The sequence below is a fragment of the Palaemon carinicauda genome, chromosome 44, assembly GCF_036898095.1.
Source record: "Palaemon carinicauda isolate YSFRI2023 chromosome 44, ASM3689809v2, whole genome shotgun sequence".
Classification (NCBI taxonomy): domain Eukaryota; kingdom Metazoa; phylum Arthropoda; class Malacostraca; order Decapoda; family Palaemonidae; genus Palaemon; species Palaemon carinicauda.
In genome coordinates, this window is record NC_090768.1 from 53288977 (window position 1) to 53314201 (window position 25225).

At 32.8% G+C, this 25225-nt stretch overlaps 1 protein-coding gene across 1 annotated transcript in view; it reads right to left on the reverse strand.

The window, feature by feature from the left end:
- The window catches only part of LOC137634421 (serine-rich adhesin for platelets-like), a 64779-nt gene that overhangs the window by 26050 nt on the left and 13504 nt on the right, over nt 1–25225 (reverse strand). The window contains 1 exon segment of the mRNA XM_068366816.1: nt 2587–2695. Within this exon segment, the coding sequence (XP_068222917.1) occupies nt 2587–2695 (109 nt within the window).

The window sequence follows — 25225 nt, forward strand, 5'->3', positions numbered from 1 at the left end:
AGAAAAATTGCAGATTGTGCAAGAGTAAAGTTATGACAGTAAAATGAAACCAAGAAGAAGCAGCAAGAAGTGTTGGATATTAAGCCCATACTCTTACAATTCTCAGCATCTTACAACTTAGCTGAGATGGTAGATTAATCGCCTGCGTATCGTTGAAGCCCGAGAGAAAAAAATGGCCTACAAAGTTTAAGTTCTTAAGAAAAGTCCACTCCAGAGAATAAAGAACTGCCTTTGCCATATGAAGGACCACTTTTGAAGTAATAGATTTCTATAGGTATTTGGGGAAAAACACTTCAGAGGATGGTAGGGTGAGGAAACAGATGTCATAAAATAGGTGAAGCAGAGAAGGTTGAGAGTTATGTACATGAATATTCATTAGAATGCACAAAGGAATTGTTGAGCCAACTCTTCTCTATGGAAGTGAAGTGTAGATCATAAATGAACTGGAAAGAAAAAAGTGGAAGCAATTGAGATGAACTGTTTACATAGTACATATTTAAAACATGAGGATTGAGATGATGAGAAATGTAGGGATGCAAAGGATTGGTAAAAATTACTAGTATGAGAGAAAGGATGGATTATTTTATTCTGAGATTTGAACTTGTGGTATAATTGAATACGATAGGTTGGTAAAGAGTGTGTACAATTTGGGTGTGCTTACAGGAAGGTTTAGAGGAAGCCCTACGAATAGCTGATTACAGCATATGGGTAAACGTACTATTAGAAAGGAAGAGCCTCCACATTAAAAAATTGAGTGTGCAAGCAAGATAGAGGAAATGATGAGTTTTTTTATCTTAAAAAGCTAACTTTTATGATCATATATTAACTACTAATCACAGATTTTCCTTAAATAAGGATCAGATATCATTTTCACCTACCCTTCTCCTACCAACTGGATCTTCCATGTAGTCTGAACTAAACACAAAACTGCGAACCCCTTGATCATATATTTAATCTCTGCCAAGTATACTTCAAAACCAATGATCCTTTATTAAAACTATACCCTCCTCTTTCTCCATCGTCTACTTCTACTTGATGTGTGAAATGTTAATAATAATAGTATTAAGGAAAAAAGACATCATAAAACATGAAATAACTAACTGAACCCAAAATGATCAATAAAAAAAAAACTTTTCCGTTATTCAATGAAATGTAACAAGAAAAAATGTTCTTCATTGATATGTATAAAAATCTGGAGTTCTTCAAAGAAATGTAAAAAAAACAGTTGTTCTTCAATGAAATGGAAAAAAAACAGCTGTTCTTTAATGAAATATATAAAAATCAGTTGTTCTTTAATGAAATGTAAAAGAAATCAGTTCTTTAATGAAATGTAAAAAAAAGCTGTTATTTAATGAAATGTATAAAAATCAGTTGTTCTTAAATGAAATGTAAAAAAAAAAAACAGCTGTTCTTTAATGAAATGTATAACAATCAGTTGTTCTTCAATGAAATGTAAAAAAATCAGTTGGTCTTCACTGAAATTTAAAAATAAAACAGTTGTTCTTCAATGGAATGTTAAAAAAATTCAGTTGTTCTTGAATGAAATGTAAAAAAATCAGTCGTTCTTTAATGAAATGTAAAAAAAACTGCTGTTCTTCAACGATATTTATAAAAATCAGTTGTTCTTCAATGAAATGTATAAAAAAACAGTTGTTCTTCAATGAAATGTAAAAAAATCAGTTGTTCTTCAATGTAATGAAAAAAACAGTAGTTCTTCAATAATATATAAAAAATCAGTTGTTATTCAATGAAATGTAAAAAAATCAGTTGTTCTTCAAAGAACTGTATAAAGATCAGTTGTTCTTCAATGAAATGTGAAAAAAAAATAAGTTGGTCTTCAAAGAAATGTATGAAGATCTGTTGTTCTCCAATGAAATGTAAAAAAAAAAGTTGTTCTTCAATTACATGTAAAAATAATGAATTGTTCTTCGATGAAATGTGAAAAAATAAGTTGTTCTTCCATGAAATGTAAAAAAACCAGTTGCTCTTCAATGAAATGTAAAAAATCAGTTGTTCTTCAATGAAATGTAAAAAAAAAAATCAGTTGTTCTTCAATGAAATGTAAGAAAATCAGTTGTTCTCCAATGAAATGTAAAAAAAAACTGTTCTTTAATGAAATGTATAAAAATAAGTTGTACTTAAATGAAATGATAAAAAAACAGCTGTTCTTTAATGAAATGTATAAAAATCGGTCGTTCTTCAATGAAATGTAAAAGAAATCAATTGTTCTCCAATGAAATATAAAAAAAATCAGTTGTTCTTCAATGAAATATAAAAGAAATCAATTGTTCTCCAATGAAATGTAAAAAACCAGTAGTTCTTCAATAAAATATAAAAAATCAGTTGTTCTTCAATGAAATTTAAAAAAAAATCAGTTGTTCTTCAATGAAATGTAAAAAAAAATCAGTTGTTCTTCAAAGAAATGTATAAAGATCAGTTGTTCTCTAATGAAATGTATAAAAAATCAGTTGTTCTTCAATGAAATATCTGGGTGTAACCTTCATTTCCTAGCCATATTATTAGACTCCAAGGCTGTGACTCCACAAATGATGGCCTTGAAGTGAGGAAGGGTCATGAAAGCCTTACCTTTGCCTCATTTAGGTTGAGCACTGGTAGATACTGCTGACGTGTGTAAGTCTTACTCCAGTCAATTGGTAAGATGTTTCCAAAATTGCCTGTTATAGTCCACCACATCCTGCAAAAGAAATAAAATATTTATTAGACTTTAACATGTAAAATTTTGCATGTGAACATTTTCATACTACAAATAGTTTTTTTTCCTATGATTTCGGTTTTTTAAATTTTGCTGATAAACATTTTTAACCATTAATAGCTTTTTTTTCCTATGATTTCGATATTTAAAATTTTTGCATATGAACATTTTCATACTACAAATAGGTTTTTTCCTATGACTTCGATATTTAAAATTTTTTGCTGATCAACATTTTTAACCATAAATAGCTTTTTTCCGATGATTTCAATATTTAAATTTATGCTAATGAAAATTTTTTACACCACAAATAGCTTTTTTCCTATGATTTCACACAACAAATAGAATTTTCCCTATGATTTCACACCACAAATAGCTTTATTCCTATGATTTCACACCACAAATAGCATTTTTCCTATGATTTCACACCACAAATAGCTCTTTTCCAATGACTTCACCACATAAATAGCGTTTTCTCTATTTCATAAATGTAGTTCTCGTGGGATAGTAGTTACTTTATGATTTTCAAATTCATAGAATTGCTGTAGAAAATTATACGCAACATGCCAGTATATGAAAGAAAAATAATTATTTTTTCTAAGTGCTGTGGATGTTTTGCTCCCCGTGACATTTAATTAAAAAAAAAAAAAAAAAAAAAAAAAAAAAAGCCTTGGAGTAATTACACTTTCGTTTTAGTCCGAAATGTAAATTACTGTGTAAGTAAACGTGTGTATATACAGTACACACACACACACACACACACACACACACACATATATATATATATATAATTATATATATACACATACATATATATATATATATATATATATATATATATATATATATATATATATATATATATATATATATATATATATATATTCGCTAGTGTACATGACCCGTCAAAAAGGATGGGTAAATATTTACATAGATATGTAGACACACGCAACCCCCTCCGATTTTTTGATAATCACTGACCTCCTAAGTTTCTCTAGTTAATGGAAATCTCAAATGGAATTTTGAAACAAGCGGTAAAAAAAGTTTTTAAAGTTTTTAAAGTTTATATAGGAAATATTTCAATGTTGTTACTGTTCTTAAAAAATTTGATTTTTCCTTGTTTAATTTCCTCACTCGGCTATTTTCCCTGTTGAAGCCCCTAGCCTTATAGCATTCTTCTTTTCCAACTAAGGTTGTAGCTTAGCATGTAATAATAATAATAATAATAATACCTTTCCTCACTGGGCTATTTTCCCTTTTGGAGACCCTGGGCTTATAGAATCCTGCTTTTCCAACTAGGGTTGTAGCTTAGCAAGTAATCTCTCCTCCAACGCCTATTGACGCAAAGGGCCCCAAAGGGAAAATAGCCCAGTGAGGAAAGGTATTATTATTATTATTATCAGCAAGTATTAATAATAATTATAATAACTTCCAGGTGTCTGGAACTGTACTTCTCTGACGCTGGAATGAATGGCGTGCAAATGTCATATACAGCGAGGGTATTGATCAAATAATCAATGGATATAAGGGTTAGGGAACTTGTATACTGTACATACATTCACGGACCAGTCCTTGGGATATGTTTTACGTTAGATTATTACTGAAAAGGGAAAGTTTATATTTAGAGGTGAATGTGTAAGAAAAATTGACAGATATTTTTGCCCCCTGTTTGTGTGTTTGTTTATTAACAGCTTCCTGGCCACAATTTGAATCGAAGAGTAATGAAACTTGCAGGGATTAACTGTTATGTAAAAAATGGAAATTATTACATTTTTTACGGGTTGGTGACCGCAATATCTTTAACGTTTTTAAAACGGTAAATGCCTAGCAACATTTATTCCAGGATTTTTACATTTTTCTTACGGCCGGTTTTCAAGTATAGTAAAATGTACACAGGCACTAGGAGAAAGGTAAATGTGCAAAAAAAAAAAAAAAAAAAAAAAAAAATTTTTGAAATACAGCCCACCGCTCGGTTTTATTTACTACATCATAAATTAGCTAGGCGATGATGTCCTATAGCCGGGCGTATGGCCAACTTCGCCCCGTCCTATAAGTTAACAAACAAGGAGTTTCTACATAGACTCGGAAATGGTGGAGGGCCATAATTATGTAAAACCAATGGAGCTTTAAAAAATCTACGAATGTCTTTATTTAACTAATGCTAAAGGGAAGGTTTGTCTGATTCCATATTTGGAAATCATTTCACTGCTCTCTCTCTCTCTCCTCTCTCTCTCTCTCTCTCTCTCTCTCTCTCTCTGTATGATTTTATAACTACGTTACTCAGTTTATTTATTTCTTTATTTCCTTTCCTTGCTGGGCTATTTTCCCTGTTAAAGACCTTGGGCTTATAGCATGCTGCTTTTCCAACTAGAGTTGTAGCTTAACTAATAATAATAATAATAATAATAATAATAATAATAATAATAATAATAATAATAATAAAGGGTTTAGTATTTCATATCTCAACCTTGTGTGTATGTATATATATGTATATATATATATATATATATATACATATATATATATATATATATACATATATATATATATATACATATATATATATATATATGCATATATATATATATTATATATGTATATACATATATATATATATATATATCATATATATATATATATATATACGGTATATATGTAAACACACAAATGCCTAATATAGAAGTTAAAACTGGAAAATGAAACTGTAATCTGATAATCTTCCTTCTCCCATCCATATGTCAACAGAGTTTTCGAGTTGAAAAGTTAAATTTAGCTTCGGGAAATCTTCGATTAGCCAAACATGGCAGACGCTGCCTCCTCTTCCCCTTATATCAAGACTGTTTATGAAGGCAGGGTTTACAGAAGAGAGAGAGAGAGAGAGAGAGAGAGAGAGAGAGAGAGATCCCAATGTTAAGTTAATATCTCTAGTGCATAACATCATTGTTATGAGAGAGAGAGAGAGAGAGAGAGAGAGAGAGAGAGATCCCAATGTTAATATCTCTAGAGCATAACATCACATAATTGTTATGTGAGAGAGAGAGAGAGAGAGAGAGAGAGAGAGAGAGAGAATATACGAAGGTAATGCGTCAGTATTCTGGTTCACCTCCTCCACTTCCTTGCCCATCAAACACATCCCAGAGAGAGAGAGAGAGAGAGAGAGAGAGAGAGAGAGATTTATGGGTAGGTTTCTGACGAGTTAGTTTTAAGAGGGATATAAAATAGTGATAAAACTAAACTGTTTAAGTAATGTGCTTCCCAGCCTGGTTCTCTCACTCTCTAAAAACGAGGAGAGTAAAAATATATAAAGTTGGTATTTGTTTTTCATTAGAGTATACACAGTAATTAAGGCTCATACGTAAACAAAATATCTTCAATGGCGATTTTGATAAAATTTAAAGATTTTTGTGTTGTGACTAAATCAGTATCAGTTCTCGTCTGTTAAATCTGTTGCCCTAGCTGACATTTCAAATGGTTGATAAGCTTAATAGTTTATTTTGTTAGTGATAAATCACTCAATTTATGAATAATGCCTCTATAACCAATCCTAATTAATTATATATATATATATATATATATATATATAATATGAATATGAATATACTCTATTTAGTTCACCAGACGTTCAGCTGGGGTCCAAAAGGCACTAGAAGAGTTGGGAGACCCAGGCCTACATGGCTGAGGAATATGAAGCGCGAAGTAGATGATGAATGGAGAAGTATTGCATCAAAAGCTCAACATAGAGACGCCTGGCGAAATCTAACCGAGACCCTTTGCGTCAATAGTCGTAGGAGGAGGAGATGATGATGATGATGATGATGCTCTATTTAAACAGGACATTAAAGACAATATAAATAATTGTCAAAATAACTGATTTTTTCCTTTGTAAACCTACAATTTCAAACTACATAGATGTTCAGAGCTGACACAAGCAATTTGATTGATATGGTGTAAGCAAGATCACGTTAGATACACTTTTTTTTTTTTTTTTTTTTTTGCAACCAAGGACGATTGAATCAGATCTTGCATGGTGATAAGAGTTTCAAGTCAAGGCTGAGGATATTTCCAAATCAAATAAAAACTTTAAATTAATGTTCTTTTCAAGAACTTAGACGATGTAGCTTTCTCTTTCATTCCGTAGAATCCTGTCTTGGCAAATGAAAAATATTATTCATATAGATGAATTAGAGTTCTCTTGCTTGAGGGTACACTCGCGCACACTATTCTTATTTCTCTTCCTCTTGTTTCGTTAAAGTTTTTATAGTTAATATAGGAAATATCTATTTTAATGTTGTTACTGTTCTTAAAATATTGTATTTTTCCTTATTTCCTTTCCTCACTGGGCTATTTTCCCTGTTGGAGCACCTGGCCTTAAAGCATCTTGCTTTTCCAACTAGGGTTGTAGCTTAGCAAGTAATAATAATAATAATAATAATAATAATAATAATAATATAATAATAATAATAATAATAACAACACCCAAACAATATCTTATTAACAAGACGAATCTATACCACAAAAAAGACACAAGACATAATTCCTTCAGGAAGCCATTAGAACAACAAGGAAAATGTATCTCACCCAATTACAGGCAACAAAACTCATCCACCTAAGTTGGGACTCCACTTTGACAAGTGGATACCCCGTCAAGTGAGGGTGAGAAATCTATACAAGTGGACCCAGGAATGCACTTGAAGCGTCAAGTGGTAGAGGGTGGATGTTTTTGCGCGTGCGCGCGCGCCCCACATATCTGCTAAGTGTGCAAGGCTATCATTAGCTCGAACAGTTACTCATACATCAGCCTTCAATTACCCAAGGAGAAAATATCAACAACGATGGTATGGCTATCTCGGGGCATCTAAGGACTTGGACGACTTGGCTCCAAAGGATTACTAGAGACAGGACATAATGCAGGGTGAGCATCTCAATGTATTTTGGTTCTGCTGCTCATAGATCACTGGGATACTGAATAAGCATGACTAATAACCTGGGTTATCTCAAGGAGAGAGAGAGAGAGAGAGAGAGAGAGAGAGAGAGAGAGAGAGAGAGAAAGAGAATTAGTTCAAAAGGAGTTACAAGGATTTTGGAAGTCTCAAAAGACTTTTTAGTTCTTGAATTCGTTTACGGCTGGAAGTCTGTCCCATGTATTTGGGAGAGAGAGAGAGAGAGAGAGAGAGAGAGAGAGAGAGAGAGAGAGAGATTAGTTCAAAAGGAGTTACAAGGATTTTGGAAGTCTCAAAAGACTTTTTAGTCCATTCGCGGAGACTCCATTTGTTCTTGAGTAGAACGAATTAGTTTGTTTAGAGTTTTTATGATGTCTAACTTATTCTTGAATTCGTTTACCGCTGGAAGTCTGTCCCATGTATTTGGGAGAGAGAGAGAGAGAGAGAGAGAGAGAGAGAGAGAGAGAGATGAAATTTTGATCATCAACATTCCAATCTGATAATGTCCAGTTTCGTCCTCCAGTTTAAACCTAATAAGAAAATGATGACCAGAGTGAATCATATATGCTTTATATCAGTGAGTCACTTTGCTTAACACATTTAATCGACTCTTCTTTGGTATATTCCACAATTTAGTCTACAATTGGAACCCTTAAAAATAAACAAAAAATATAGTTTTTAAATCAATTTCATATTTAGTAGTGGATATTATAATTTGGAATTATTTAAATACCAGAAAAAAGAAAAACAAATAATTATTGTTTAAATCAATTTGAAGATCATAGCATGGAAAATATACTTAAACCAAACTTTATATTATTCTTACTAATACCTGACTCCAACATAGAGGGGCACTCAGTAGAGCGCTGACCTCCGCCGCGGCAGCTTATTTCTCGACCATTTGCTCGACTTTGACCTTGCCCTTTGACCTTAACATGTATTAATTGACGTGGATTTTCCTACACTCAAATATGAATCAAGTTTGAAGTCTCTGTGACAACGATGTCCAAAATTATGGCCGATTACGTGAAATGGACATTTTGCTTGACCGTGACTTTGACCTTCCAAAATTTAAAAATTTCCAGCTTTTAACATAAAAGTTAATCCCTGCAAGTTTCATTACCCAAGGACTAAAATCGCGGCCAGGATGCTGTTCACTAACAAACACACTCGCAAACACACAAACAGGGGGGTAAAACAAAACCTCCTTCCAACTTCGTTGGCGGAGGTAAAAACATGGCATAACCATAGTTTACATACATTTCCTCAAGATGGCCAAGTCTCCTAAACAGTAAAAAATGGTATCTGAAGAATATAGATAGACCGGATATGTTTTAAATAATCAAATAGCAAACAAAAGTGGCAATTATTATTATTATTATTATCATTATTATTCGGCGATGAAGTGTGGGACAGAGGTAGATGGAGAACGCTAGCCAGAAACATCGACCCCACATAGAAGTGGGAAAAGATGCAGACTAAGAAGAAGATTATTATTATTATTATTATTATTATTATTATTATTATTATTATTATTATTATTATTACTAGCTACTCTACAACCCTAGTTGGAAAATCAGGATGCTATCAGCCCAAGGGCTCCAACAGGGAAAAATATCCCAGCGAGGAAAGGAAATAAAGAAATAAATAAACGACATAAGTAATGAACAATTAAAATAAAATACTTTAAAAAATATTAACAACATTGAAACAGATATTTCATATATAAACTATAAAACGAAAATACGTCAGTAATTATACATATACAGAATATCAATCCCTGTCGATGAAAATGTTTGGGGATAAAATGTTTAAGAATTACTAACAATCACACGTTTTAATTACACCGGTGCATTAATATAGCTAAATTTATGTCAAATACATTTAGCAACTTGTTTATAGACTGGAAATGGCATTAATGCAATTACAATATCATCATATGGTTGAGTAACCAATCAGAGAGAGGCCTGCTTCTTGTAGGGTGGAAGATTATAGTCAGTGAAATTGGAAGAAAATTGCCAAATATTCAATAATAGCAAATAAGTATACTGCTGCAGTCTCTCTCTCTCTCTCTCTCTCTCTCTCTCTCTCTCTATATATATATATATATATCAATATATATATATATGTATTAATATATATATATATATATATATATCATATATATATGTATATATATATATATATATATTAATATATATATATATATATATATGTGTATATATATTAATATATATATATATATATATTAATATATTAATATATATATATATATATATATACATATAGGCTATATATATATATTTATATATACTGTATATACATATATATATATATATATATATGCATGTGCGCGCAAGTTTGAACTTTCTCGTCCTTATAAGCAAAATAAGTAGGTTTGATTAAAAAAAAAAAATAAAAACAAGGTAACAACAAGAGAAACATTGACACAAAAAGAAGTAAATATGAGCCATGTATAAAAAAATAAATTGCTCTGAGCATAGAATAAATTGGATGAAGCTGATAGGAAATGCCGGCCATTTGAATTGGCAAAATCCTGCCAGTTAGTAGGTCATATAATTTTGCTCTTTTTATCTTCTATGTGAAATAACGACAGAAGAATCATCATTTATAACAATATAAAATAAAAGTAATAATTATAAAAATACTGCTTTATTTCTAGGTATAAAGGCCGCTCATGAATGGCAGAGGCAAGGAACACTGACACTGTCCTATCAACCAGGCCAATTCCCTAGAGACTGACCATATATACTAATGATCAGCGCCCAAGGCAGGACCAAGGAAAACCAGGCAATGGCTGCTGATGATTCAGATGGACTAATAGGCTCCTCCAAACTCCCATCCTTAGCTCACAAGGATGGTGATGTTGCAGCGACCAAAGGAACTAACTGGTGATGACCAGTTAGATACGGTACAAGAGACCTGTTTTTTTTTTTTTTTTTTTTTTAAACGAAGTAAATGGACCAAATATGTCAACATGACGATCTAATATCACTTCCATGTAAATGATGGAAAAGTGATCCTCAGATATCTGCCAGTTATGGTAACAGTGATTGGACCAGACGATTCCTTACATGGAGGGGCCAGAACTGGAAAGTGTCTGTCTGCCATATTACCTTCACCACCTCCTCCTCCTCCTCCTCCTCTCCTCCTCCTGCTTCTCCTTCATCTCCTCCTCCTCCTCCCCTTCCTTGCCCAACAAACACAACCCAGAGAGAGAGAGAGAGAGAGAGAGAGAGAGAGAGAGAGAGAATATACGAAGGTAATGTGTCAGTATTCTGGTTCACCTCCTCCACTTCCTTGCCCATCAAACACATCCCACAGAGAGAGAGAGAGAGAGAGAGAGAGAGAGAGAGAGAGAAAATACGAAGGCAATTTGTCCGTATTCTGGTTCTCCATATTTGGTACAACTTTCAATCACAAACCAGTTTCATATGGATTTCTTTCCTAAATTGGGTTTCCAATCAAGATGTAGCCAAATCGGTTCACTGACTTGTTTTGTGTCCAAAATGGACTTACTTTAAATTGTTTGTCTAATCAATTCAGAATGAAACTAGAGGGCCACTCAGTAGAGCGCAGACCTCCGCCGCCGCAGCTTATTTCTCGACCCTTTGCTCAACCTTGACCTATGATCTTAATATGTATTAATTGGCGTGGATTTTCATACACTCAAATATGAGCCAAGTTTGAAGTCTCTGTGATAACGATGTCCAAAATTATGGCTGATTACGTGAATTGGACATTTTGCTTGACCTTTGACCTTGACCTTCCAAAATTTAATCATTTCCAGCTTTTTAAATAAGATAATCCTTGTAAGTTTCATTACTATTGTAGTCAGGAAACTGTTCATAAACAAACAAACAGGGGGGTGACATATAACCTCCTTCCAACTTCTTTGGCGGAGGTAAATATCTAAGTATTTTAGCATATTGCATGGGATATTATTATTATCTTATTATTATCCACCCCCCTTAATTCTAAAGCAAAAGCCAAAGATTGAACAGTTTTGTAAAGTAATACCTATTAACAACAACAATAACAACAACAACAACGACAACAACAACAAATGCACCCGTTTCAGGTCCACTGTAGGACAAAGGCCAGAGACATGTCCTTATTCATGTCTGGGGTTTGGCCAGTTTTCATCACGCTGGCCACTAGGGGTTGTTGATGGTGGGAGATTTTAATCTGATCGTTCACGGCCAACCAACCTAGTATGCGTGGCTCTGACTTAGTACAGCTTTGCTGACAATGGCGATAAACAACACCTTACACCACGTTAAGGTATCCCACTCAGAGAGGGATATATATAGATACACACACACACACACATATATATATATATATATATATACAGAGAGAGAGAGAGAGAGAGAGAGAGAGAGAGAGAAATGCATCTCCTAGTAAAAGTATACAAACAAATGTTTTATAATGAGAGAGAGAGAGAGAGAGAGAGAGAGAGAGAGAGAATGAAGCATTCAAAATGGTCCTAGCAATCAAGATAGAACATAAAGACTCCGTCCTTCAAAAGGAAGACTATTATAACCATCTATGAAAATAAAAAATAAAAAATCATCAGTTCTCCCAAGCCCTTCATTACTGTAGTCATTCAAGGCATCCAGGGATAAGAGAAAAATGCAATGTAACGATTTTATTTCTAGGAAGAGCTACCAAAACGCATACCTCCAGGCTAACTATTGCGCAAGTACACACGCGTTATCCTTAAAACAAGTTTTTATGATATTTTTTTTTATTATTCCTCTTGGTGTGCAGTCTTTTAGTAGTTAAGGCTTTGCATGGAGATGTTTTTTTCTTTCAGCATTCCAAAAAAGGATAGCCAATTCGCTTCTCTTATTTCTGGAGTCTGGCCGTCAGCTATCTAGTCTGGATATGAATATCGTGTGATCTTTACAATCAAGACTATTATTATTATTATTATTATTATTATTATTATTATTATTATTATTATTATTATTATTATTATTTTGAAAAAGCTCTCTGGATATGAATATCGTATGATCTTTTCAATCAAGACTACAATTTATTATTATTATTATTATCATCATCATTATTATTATTATTATTATTATTATTATTATTATTATTATTATTATTATTATTATTATTATTATTATTATCATTTTGAAAAAGCTCTCTGGATATGAATATCGTATGATCTTTTCAATCAAGACTACAATTTATTATTATTATTATTATTATTATTATTATTATTATTATTATTATTATTATTATTATTATTATTATGCGAAAGCTCCTGTATTTTTTAAATATACAACATATATAACTGTGGATTTTTAATACCCATAATTATTAGACAAGGCATGGTGTTTTCTTCATGGCATTATTATTATTAATAGCTAGGCTACAACTCTAGTTAGAAAAGCAGGATGCTATAAGGCCAAGGGCTTCAACAGAGAAAATAGCCCAATGAGAAAAGGAAGTAATAAAACTGATAGAATAGCTCGCCTGGGTGTACCCTCAAGCAAGAGAAACCTAACAAGACAGTGGAAGACCATGGTACAGAGGCTATGGCACTACACAAAACTAGAGAGCAACGGTTTGATTTTGGAGTGTCCCTTTGCCTGCATTTGGGCATTTTCCCCACATTGACTTCTACCATGGAGATATTTCGGACACATATTTCCCCATATACCAAAACTGTTCATTTGGAATTCAAAGATGAAAAGGCAACTTTTTTAAGGGGTGAAAGATTTAAAAGAAACAATCCAGCCATGTTTCAATGTTTGGGTCCATGTGACAAAATCTGACAGCCGCTTCAATAACGGAGAGGAAGGGGAAGGCAATGAAAGGAGACAAGAGAAAAATGGTTCGTTTGATACCCAACTAAATGGAGAATGTATTAATCAGAAACATAAAATAGAGCGCAAAAGCCCGTGGACAACAAATTTCGTACGAGTAGTTTGTCTACCAGAAAATACAGTGAAAGTTATTTTCTTGTAACAAAATAAATGGAAATTTATGCAAGCATATACACTCAAAGCAACTTGAACTATTATCTTTGCTCTCATTCATCGTATGCGTGTACACATACGCACGAACGTGCAAGGGTCATCGGTGTATAAAATATCAAAAGGTCAAAGGTCAAGATAACTGTATCAAAGCATTACATAACGAGTTACGTGTAAACAAAGAGAGGACGTGGAGAGGACTAGAGAGGGTCTAGGAATTAATGGAGTATATAATTAAGTTATGAAGACATCTCGACCTTTCATTTGGATGCCATATTCAAGAGATAAATTTGTTGATCGCTGGTGAAATAGTCTCAGGTGAATTGTTTGATAGCTGGCGCCTTAACACAAGATAAATTGATTGATTGTTGGAGTCATAGTCTGAGATAAATAGGTTAATTGTTGGCGTCATAGTCTGAAATAAGTTGGTTGATTGTTGGCGTCATAGTCTGAGATAAATAGGTTGATTATTGGCGTCATAGTCTGAGATAAATAGGTTGATTGTTGGCGTCATAGTCTGAGATAAATAGGTTGATTATTGGCGTCATAGTCTGAAATAAATTGATTGATTATTGGCGTCATAGTCTGAAATAAATTGGTTGATTGTTGGCGCCATAGTCTGAGATAAATTGGTTGATTGTTGGCGTCATAGTCAGAAATGAATTGGTTGATTGTTGGTGTCTAGTCTGATATACATTGGTTGGTTGTTGATGCCAAAGTCCGATATAAGTTGGTTGAGTGCTAATGCTATAGTCTCAGGTAAATTAATTCATTGTTGGCGCCACAAACTGATAAATTATTTGAATGTCATCGACGTAGTCTGAGATAAATTAATTGGTTGTTGATGCTATGAAATAAGACCATTCTGTTGATTACTACCTGGTAACTTTACTACAAGGGTATCAATAAAAATGAAATTATTATAAAAAATATGTTTACCCCCCCCTGTTTGTTTGCGTGTGTGTTTGTTTGTGAGCAGCTTCCTGGCCACAATTTTAATCGTAGAGTAATGGAACTTCCTATTAACTTTTATGTTTTTGACTAATGTTTTTCCTTATAATTAAAATACCAATGAAAGAAGGCGAAGATCAATTATAATACGTAACGACATACCATCTAGGGTTTGAAAATAGGTTGGGAGGAAGCATGTAGGCAAATTAAGTATTACTCAAGTAACCGTCCCGTTTCTGGTAACCAGATTCGCTCCTATGTCACAAGAGAAGGTTTCTAGAATTTCTCTTCCACCAGGATGAGCATCCTCGTCTGTTCTTGACACACATAAGCACGCACGCACGCAAATCACATCTATTGAAGACGAACTGCAGCATCCAGCTGACGATTCTCTCTCTCTCTCTCTCTCTCTCTCTCTCTCTCTCTCTTTTTAAGCTCCTTACATGAGAATGGGAAACCTAAAATAAATAATTCTCTCTCTCTCTCTCTCTCTCCCTCTCTCTCTCTCTCTCTCTCTCTCTCTCTCTCTCTCATATTCCTAGAATGTAAAAATATTCATTCTTAAAATAACTTACTGACTTTTAGGACAAGAATATTATTTGCCTCTCTCTCTCTCTCTCTCTCTCTCTCTCTCTCTCTCTCATATTTCAAGAATGTATAAATATTTATTCTTAAAATAACTTACTGACTTTTAGGACAAAAATACTATTTGCATCTCTCTCTCTCTCTCTCTCTCTCTCTCTCTCTCTCTCTCTTTTCATATTCAAAGAATGTATAAATATTTATTCTTAACATAACTTACTGACTTTTAGGACAAAAACACTATTTGCATCTCTCTCTCTCTCTCTCTCTCTCTCTCTCTCTCTCTCTCTCATCCCCAAATATCACCACCTCAGCATCTCAACAACCTTTCAACCCTCATAAACACCTGAACATCTTCCTCCATTAACAACAAAAAACATCTGGGCAAAACAGCATCCTTCCTCTATAAACACTGGCGTATTCTAATACTGGCTGAGAACACGAAGAAAGGGGTATTTCTCTTTGTTAACTATTAAAGGCTTACAACATTTCAGATGAAGAAAGACTTATTGGTAGTTCACATTCTTGTTTGAATTTAAGAGTTCATATGAAAAAAATATCTCTTTAAATTCAAAATCGACTTTGTTCTGCAGATTATGTTCTTCAGTTTAGTTGAGTTTAAGAACGCATATGACAAACATGTCTCTAAATTCAAAACTAACTTTGTTCTGCAGATAATGTTCTTCAGTTTGAGTTTAAGAGCCCGTAAGACAAATTTCTCTTTAAATTCAATACTGGCTTTGTTGAGAAGATCATGTTCTTCAGTTTGAGTTTGTGAGCCTGTAAGACAAATTTCTCTCTAAATTCAAAACTAAACTTGATTCCGCAGATAATGTTCTTCAGTTTGAGTTTAAGAGCCCGTAAGACAAATTTCTCTTTAAATTCAAAACTGGCTTCGTTATCATGTTCTTCAGTTTACTTGAGTTTAAGGGCTCCTTGGGATATCTTTAAATTCAAAACTAACTTTATTCTGCAGATAATGTTCTTCAGTTTACTTGAGTTTAAGAGTTCATATGACAAATGTCTCTTTAAATTCAAAACTGACTTTGTTCGGCAAACAATGTTCATCAGTTCACTTGAGTTTAAGAGGCCGTAAGACAAATATTTCTTTAAATTCAAAACTGACTTTGTTCGGTATATAATGTTCTTCAGTTCACTTGAGTTTAAGACTCCATAAGACAAAAATCTTTAGATTCAAAGATTTTTTTTTTCGAAGTCACCATTTCTAAATAGTTCTGTTTTCACCTATACTTTAATAAATTCTGTGTTCTCACTACAATATTCTTAAGGTCACGATTTCTAAATGGTTCGATTTTCACCTATACTTTAATAAATTCTGTGTTCTCACTACAATATTCTTAAGGTCACGATTTCGAAATAGTTCTGTTTTCACCTATACTTTAATAAATTATGTGTTCTCACTATAATATTCTTAAGGTCACGATTTCGAAATAGTTCTGTTTTCACCTATACCTTAATAAATTCTGTGTTCTCACTATAATATTCTTAAGGTCACGATTTCGAAATAGTTCTGTTTTCACCTATACCTTAATAAATTCTTAGTTCTCACTACAATATTCTTAAGGTCACGATTTCGAAATAGTTCTGTTTTCACCTATACTTTAATAAATTCTGTGTTCTCACTATAATATTCTTAAGGTCACGATTTCTAAATAGTTCTGTTTTCACCTATTCTTTAATAAATTCTGAGTTCTCACTATAATATTCTCTCTAATATTGACATGAGCAATTTTTGAATTCCCATACGACAAGAAGTCACTTCCTTATGCTTAAACTATGACATTTAAAGATTCCAATAGCTGCAAAATCAGTATATATCCAATTACACAAATAATCTATTTTCTCAATCTGTAACTTTCTTTCTTCCGATGAGAAAATGATCTATAGTCAACTTCTTTTAGCGAGGCAGATTTGCACTGATTCGCATGAGTGCCCTTTAAGCTCGGAAAAGTTTCCTGATCGCTGATTGGTTGGACGAGATAATTCTAACCAATCAGCGATCAAGAAACTTTTCCGAGCTAAAAGACACCGCTGCGACTCGGTGCAAATGCGCCTCATTATAAGAAATTGACTATAGTAGGTATTAACATAACAAAGTCATCTTTGTTTAATATATGCGAGTTTTTTTTTTTTTTAGTTTAGAAATGAGGTTTCAAATAAACACCTTAATGTTATATTTCCTTCAACAGGCTTCATTAACAAGTCATTTTCTTTAACATGAAAAGTTTTGACTCTCTCTCTCTCTCTCTCTCTCTCTCTCTCTCTCTATATATATATATATATATATATATGGATAAATATCAACACAACATCGTGTTCAAATAGAAATAAATTTCTACCTCATACTTGGGATCGAACGCTAGCCCCTTCTAATGAAAGGCCAGGTCGAAACCAACCATGCCACGAGAGCCCATAAAAGGAAATCCGAACCTGACGCTAATCTAGCTGTCCGAGGATTTACCTGGCGAGACATCAGTCTCTTACCAGCGAGTTTTACCCGATTTCCCCGGGCCACCACGTGACACAATTGGTAGTAATTCATTCAAATTACCCCTAATGAGTCAATATGGATAAATATCAACACAACATCGTGTTCAAATAGAAATAAATTTCTACCTCATACTTGGGATCGAACGCTAGCCCCTTCTAATGAAAGGCCAGGTCGAAACCAACCATGCCACGAGAGCCCATAAAAGGAAATCCGAACCTGACGCTAATCTAGCTGTCCGAGGATTTACCTGGCGAGACATCAGTCTCTTACCAGCGAGTTTTACCCGATTTATATATATGTATATATATATTTATTTATTTTACATATAGATAGATAAATATACTGCATAATACATATGTATAAATAAAAACTTTATATATATATATATATATATATGCATACATACATCTATATAGATATATGTACATATATACCTATACACATAAATATAAGCACGAAAAGAGAAAAAGAAAACAGTTTGGAGATAATCTTGTTTTGTTATGGTATTAAGAGCTCAAGTGTTCCACTTTCTTTTAAGCTGATCTCCGTTCACCACGCTCTTTCTTTAGCCTACATACAATTACCTTTTACTTGGAGTTGTCAATATTTTAGATCTTTTGAATTACTGAATATTTCCAAGATTTGAAACGTCTTTTAATAGACTTTTTAATAAAATTATCAAGATATTTTAATCAAATATTTGTTAGGTTGGGTATATTTTCCCTGGTTTCGTTTCCTCGCTGGGCTATTTTCCCTGGTGGGGCCCATGGGCTTATGGCATCCTGGTTTTCCAACTAGGGTTGTAACTTAGTTAGTAATAATAATAATAATAATAATAATAATAATAATAATAATAATAATAATAATAATAATAAGTGGATAAATTTATCGTCAAATGTGGTAGACAACAAACGAACAAAAGCCAAACATGATTACGATATGAGAGAGAGAGAGAGAGAGAGAGAGAGAGAGAGAGAGGATATGTAAATATTTTTCGTTAAATGTGGTAGACTATACGCGAAAAAACATATATGATAACGATATATATATATATATATATATATATTTATATATATATATATATATATATATATGAGAGAGAGAGAGAGAGAGAGAGAGAGAGAGAGAGAGAGAGATGTAACCGACCGCTGAAAAATATTTGGTTACATGTTCTTGAGCTGCAGTATGTACAGACCAAACCTAATACTGTATACAGTATATTTATGAGTTCAAGTACATACTTCAAATAATGACCTATTCTATATGGCACAGTTAGTCTACGACCACAACCACAACAACAACAACAACAACAACAACAACAATCTAAATAATGAGAATTGTAATGATCATAACCAAATTTTACATCAGATGGAAAATTTAATTATTAGAAAAATCTCACTAATTTCTAGTGTTTTATTTATCCTGTAGCGTTGGGCTGATACTAAAATAGAAGTAATAGAAGTAAAATACAGACGAAAGTATTCTGGATCTAAATACATTTTTATTTTTGCTTTTCAGAGAAACAAAAAACATTAGCAAAAGGGGGCTTAGGGGGCAACGCTCCCATATCTTACTGTGACTTCAGTTTCGTTCTACAGTGTTATGCAAATACTTGCCCCATTAGGATTTTGGTGGCCGACATGGTAACATCCCTGATTGGTGAACGCCAGATTGGGATTCGAGTCTCGCTCAAACTCGTTAGTTTCTTTGGTCGCTGTAGCCTCACTATCCTTTTGAGCCAAGGATGGGGGGGGGAAAGCCTTTTGGTCTATCTACTGAGTCATCAGCAGCCATTGCCCAGCCCTCCTTGGTCCTAGCTTGGGTGAAGATGGGCTTTGGGCGCTGATCATACTGTATGTATATGTGGCCAGTCTCTAAGAGTCTAAGGCAATGTCACTATTCCTTGCCTCTGCCATTCATGAGCGGCCTTTAAACCTTTATGATCCGATTGCTATAGAGATTTTGTTCAATATTTATGGTTCTTTGACAATGCAAATACCATAGGAGATTCATGGTACTACTGTTTAACTCCCTTTTCGAGTTGTGGTTGTATGGTAGAAAACATGTTTTGTTTTTCCCCGACATGTTCATGAAATGTTTCAAATTTCGAGTTTATGGCTTTGAGTAGTAGTAGTAGTAGTAGTAGTAGTAGTAGTAGTAGTAGTAGTAGTAGTAGTAGTAGTAGTAATAAAATAGTAGTAGTAGTACTAGTAGTAGTAGTAATAAAATATTAGTAGTAGTAGTAGTAGTAATAAAATATTAGTAGTAGTAGTAGTAATAAAATATTAGTAGTAGTAGTAGTAGTAGTAAAATATTAGTAGTAGTAGTAGTAATAAAATATTAGTAGTAGTAGTAGTAGCAGCTTCCCTGCCACTACGGGCAGATAGGCTACGTGCTTTTGCAACAAGGCAACCCGTTCACCTTTGACCATGTCAAAAAGTTCCCCAAGGTCCAAATCGAAAGAAGAAGAAAAGTAGGCAATGGTAACACCAATGACAACAATAAACAAAACAACATTGCAACATCTGATTGCACATCCTTAATCCCAACAAGGAGACCTCGAGTCTAATCCTTTGATCAAGGAACTAACAGCAGCTCATTAAAGGTAATGTGATGGGAGTGGATTTGGTTAGCCAAGGGTTGGGTCTTATAGAGAGTATTTCATTCATTATCCTGTTGTTAATGTTTGCAGTATGGTTTTTCTATTGACATTCATTGGAATAACGACCAAATCAATTAAATAAACATTTCTGAATATCAGGATAATGAGGTGATGTATCGTAATTGACGTCAACAATATTATTTTGGTTTCTGTTATTCATGATGGATTAACAAATAACTCAATACTATTATATAATAATACTATTATTATTATCATCATTATTATTATTATTATTATTATTATTATTATTATTAAAAGCCAAGCTACAACCCTAGTAGGAAAAGCAAGATGCTACAAGCCCAAGGGCTCCAACAGAGTAAAATGGCCCAGTGAGGAAGGGAAATAAGGAAATAGATAAGCTACAAGAGAAGTAATAAATAATCAAAATAAAATATTTTAAGAACAGTAACAACATTACATAAGATCTTTTATATATCAAAAGTCTGCCATAAAAATAGAGAGGACTTATTTATGATCACTAGTGACTCCTAATAAAAATGTAGATGAACTAATTAACTATTATTTTTTCTTTTCGTCTAGTAATTCTATAACAATTCTAACCTGTTCTGTAATCTCTGACCTTAAAAAAACTATTTTTTCTTGTGGATCTATATAAATAGGACAACGTCGACCCTTAAAATCTAAGGGTATTAACAATTAATCATTACTACAATTAAAATATTGATCATCAATATTAAAAGGTTTACACTGTCAGTCAACGTATTTTGAATTATCGAAAATATGCGATTTGGCAATTAAATTTCTAAATAAATTCTATACATATCATACTCGCAGGATACTCATATATATATATATATATATATATTTCTGTTATGAAATGAGGCTGGCGTTATGCCAGCAGATTGCCTTGTCATTCATGAGTATCTGCGAGTATGAAATGTATTGAATTTATTTAAAAATCTAATTGCTAAATCGCATATATATATATATATATATATTGGAACTGTGTTCGAATCACCCAACTAGAAACATTGTGACCTTGACCTTCGACCTTCTAAGAGTCAAACTTGGCAACCGTAATCATATTGCAATTGCCTTTATAAAAGTCAGTATGAAAAGGTAACATTAATATGAAGATGACCATAAAGCGACTTTGAGCTATGGCCTGTAAATCATTGATTTTGGTAACCTTATATAATTCCTGTCATTTTAATTTTCATGCACGAAATAAATCATTAATGTGATTGCCTCTTCATAGTTTATAAATGACATTTTATTCTAACCTTGTTACTGATATTTTATATTAATTATCCATTACTTTTGATATAGTTTATCTATTTCTTAAATACTTTTCCTCACAAGGTTATTTTTTCCTGTTAGGGCCCCTGGACTTCAGGCATCCTGCTTTCCAACTAGGGTTGAAGCTTAACTAATACTACTACTACTACTACTACTACTACTAATAATAATAATAATAATAATAATAATGATTAATAAATGATATAATAATAATAATAATAATAATAATAATAATAATAATAATAATAAATAAATATGATAATAATAATAATAATAATAATAAATAATAACAAAAATAATTAATAATAAATGATAAAATCATAATAATAGTAATAATAATAAATGATATAGCAATAACAACAGCAGCAACAACAACACAACAACAATAATAATAATAATAATAATAATAATAATAGTAATAATCATTATTATAATAACAATGTGAAGCATTAAAACCGAGAAATCTTTGAACCTAACTCTCGAATAATTCCCCTAAATATTTTAATATTCTTTAGACTTTTACTTACTGGACCTCTTCTTTAGACTGTTACCACATAAATCTTTCCACAAGGTATCAAGAAACACCGTCATTAAGTTTACTACACTTTAATTAACCTGTTTCTTACCTCTTATCAATTTCACGCAAAATTTAAACATCTCAAGGTCACTTAAAATTGCCTTCAACACGTTTCATCAAAATTCACTCATTGGTAGTCGGTTGGCCAGGGCACCAGCCACCCGTTGAGATACTACCATTATTATTATTATTATTATTATTATTATTATTATTATTATTATTATTGTTGTTGTTGTTATTATTATTATTGTTGTTATTAATTATTCATTATTATTATTATCATTATTAATATTAATATCATCATTAATAATATTATTATCATTATTATTATTATCATTATTATTATTATTATTATTATTATTATTATTATTATTACTTGCTAAGCTACCTATAACTTGGAACTAAATACTTACAACTTAATATATTACAAAATAAATATGAAAATATAACTACCTACAGTATACCTTGGTTATGACGCAAAAGAAACAAGGAAACTAGAAGTACCTATATCTGGAGTATGCCTCTCTGGTATGTACTAAGTGCCGGCAGCGACCAAGGTTAAAAAAAATGCGACCACTATAGTGTCAAGACGTTCCATAGATCGAAGATCAATCCATCTCTCGTCTCTATCTCTCGTCTCCTACAGGCGAGAGGTTCACTCCCATTACCTTCTGCACGCCATATGCCATGACACCTGCTCACCCTACCCTCGGCTTTATCCCTACCACCTCCATGCTGTGACCTTGCCAGCAACATGGCAAGACAAAGACTTTAACTAATTCGGATTGTTTCCAAGTGCACGCGGTTGCACCGTGTCAGAGAGAGAGAGAGAGAGAGAGGGAGAGAGAGAGAGAGAGAGAGAGAGAGAGAGAGAGGGTGATTTTGGATGTCTCAAAGACATTTTAGTCCATCCGCGGAGACTCCATTTGTTCTTGGGTAGCGCGATTCCTTTAAAGCATTTAGTTATGATCTAGTGAGAGAGAGAGAGAGAGAGAGAGAGAGAGAGATTTTGGATGTCTCAAAGACATTTTAGTCTATCCGCGGAGACTCCATTTGTTCTTGGGTAGCGCGATTCCTTTTAAGCATCTAGTTATGTTCTAGTGAGAGAGAGAGAGAGAGAGAGAGAGAGAGAGAGAGAGAGAGAGTGAGTGAGTTACAAGGATTATAGATGTATCGAAGACTCTTTAGTCCATCCAAATAGATTCTTAGGTAGACAAATTCATTTTAAGCATTTAGAGTACTTATGATCTAGTCTAACTGAGAGAGAGAGAGAGAGAGAGAGAGAGAGAGAGAGAGAGAGAGAGAGTGAGTTACAAGGATTATAGATGTATCGAAGACTCTTTAGTCCATCCTAATAGATTCCATTTGTTCTTAGGTGGAGCAATTCATTTTAAGCATTTAGAGTACTTATGATCTAGTCTAACTGAGAGAGAGAGAGAGAGAGAGAGAGAGAGAGAGAGAGAGAGAGAGGGGGGGGGTCATGCTTAGTATTTGACGATATTTTCAACCCTATTGTTTGAATTTATTCTGTTACATAAAGGTAAACTATATCATACGCAGACGCACGGATACCATAGAGTACCAAGTAGCCTTGACATTCCAGTGTCCTGCTACCTTGCCGTAAGGGACATAAAAAAAACTCAATTACTTTGATGTCAAGTCTCTAACAATAAACAAACGCCATGTTCAGAGAAGCCTCAATTTTCGTATAGACAAATAGAAAAAAAAACCACTCTAGTAATAATAAAAGTATTGTATAACTTTAAAATATAATTCTAATTTCATAATATCCAAACTATATTCTAGATGTACATGTCAATTACTGAAATTTATATTAATGATTATAGCTGATACATTTGGACCTGTGTATAATTGAACGTCAATTATGCAACCGGTTTAATATTCACTATTATTTCACACAATAAAATTCATGGCAAGTATATAAAATTAAAGTTTTATTTTCCCGCAAAATAGACGATATAAAATTTCCTTGTCTTCACACTCCCCTGGAGAGATTGGTTCACCAAACTTTCAACTGGGCTCCACAATGCACTAGAAGAGTTGGAAGACCCAGGCCTACGAGGCAGAGGACTATTAAGTGTGAAGTAGATGATGAATGGAGAATTATTGATTCAAAAGCTCAAGATAGAGACGAATGGGGAAATCTAACCGAGGCCTTTTGCGTCAATAGGCGTAGGAGGAGATGATGATGATGATGATGATGATGATGATGATGACATTGGTTAATTCAATATAAGAATTAATTTATAAATCATTGAACTGTCTTACCCTGTTACGTTCTGCAATGAATCCCTAATCATTAAATTTCGCATAGTTATAAATTGAATTTGATACGAAATACTTGCAATTGACACAAGAATTATAAGCAAGCAAAAAATTAAATAATTTCATGGAGCTATATTACCATTACATCCCGGTCCTAGAAGGCACATTATTATTATTATTATTATTATTATTATTATTATTATTATTATTATTATTACTAGCCAAACAACAACCCTAGTTGGAAAAGCAAGATGCTATAAGCCCAAGGGATCCAATAGACAAAAATAGCCCAGTGAGGAAAGGAAATAAGGAAATAAATAAATGATGAGAACAAATTAACAATAAATCATTCAAAAAACAGTAACAACGTCAAAACAGATATGTCATATATAAACCATTAACAACGTCAAAACATAGTAAGTAAAAGCCTCTATATGGATATGAAGTATTCATGTTACAAAACCTGACTGGACTAAAGAAAAACGCATTGGTTTTTTCGGTTTTATATCAAATAAAATAAAAAAATGAAAAAATAAGATAAATTAGCAGGATTTCAGGAAAATTGGGGAAAACATATGAATACCTAATAATAACGCTTTAGATAAAGTCACAAAAATTCTTAGCATTATTCAAATAATAAATACAATAAATAATAATAGGATTTAAAATAAAACAGAGGAGAATATATGAATATTAATAACGCACTGAATTAAAAAAAAAGGCTTGAAAAAATC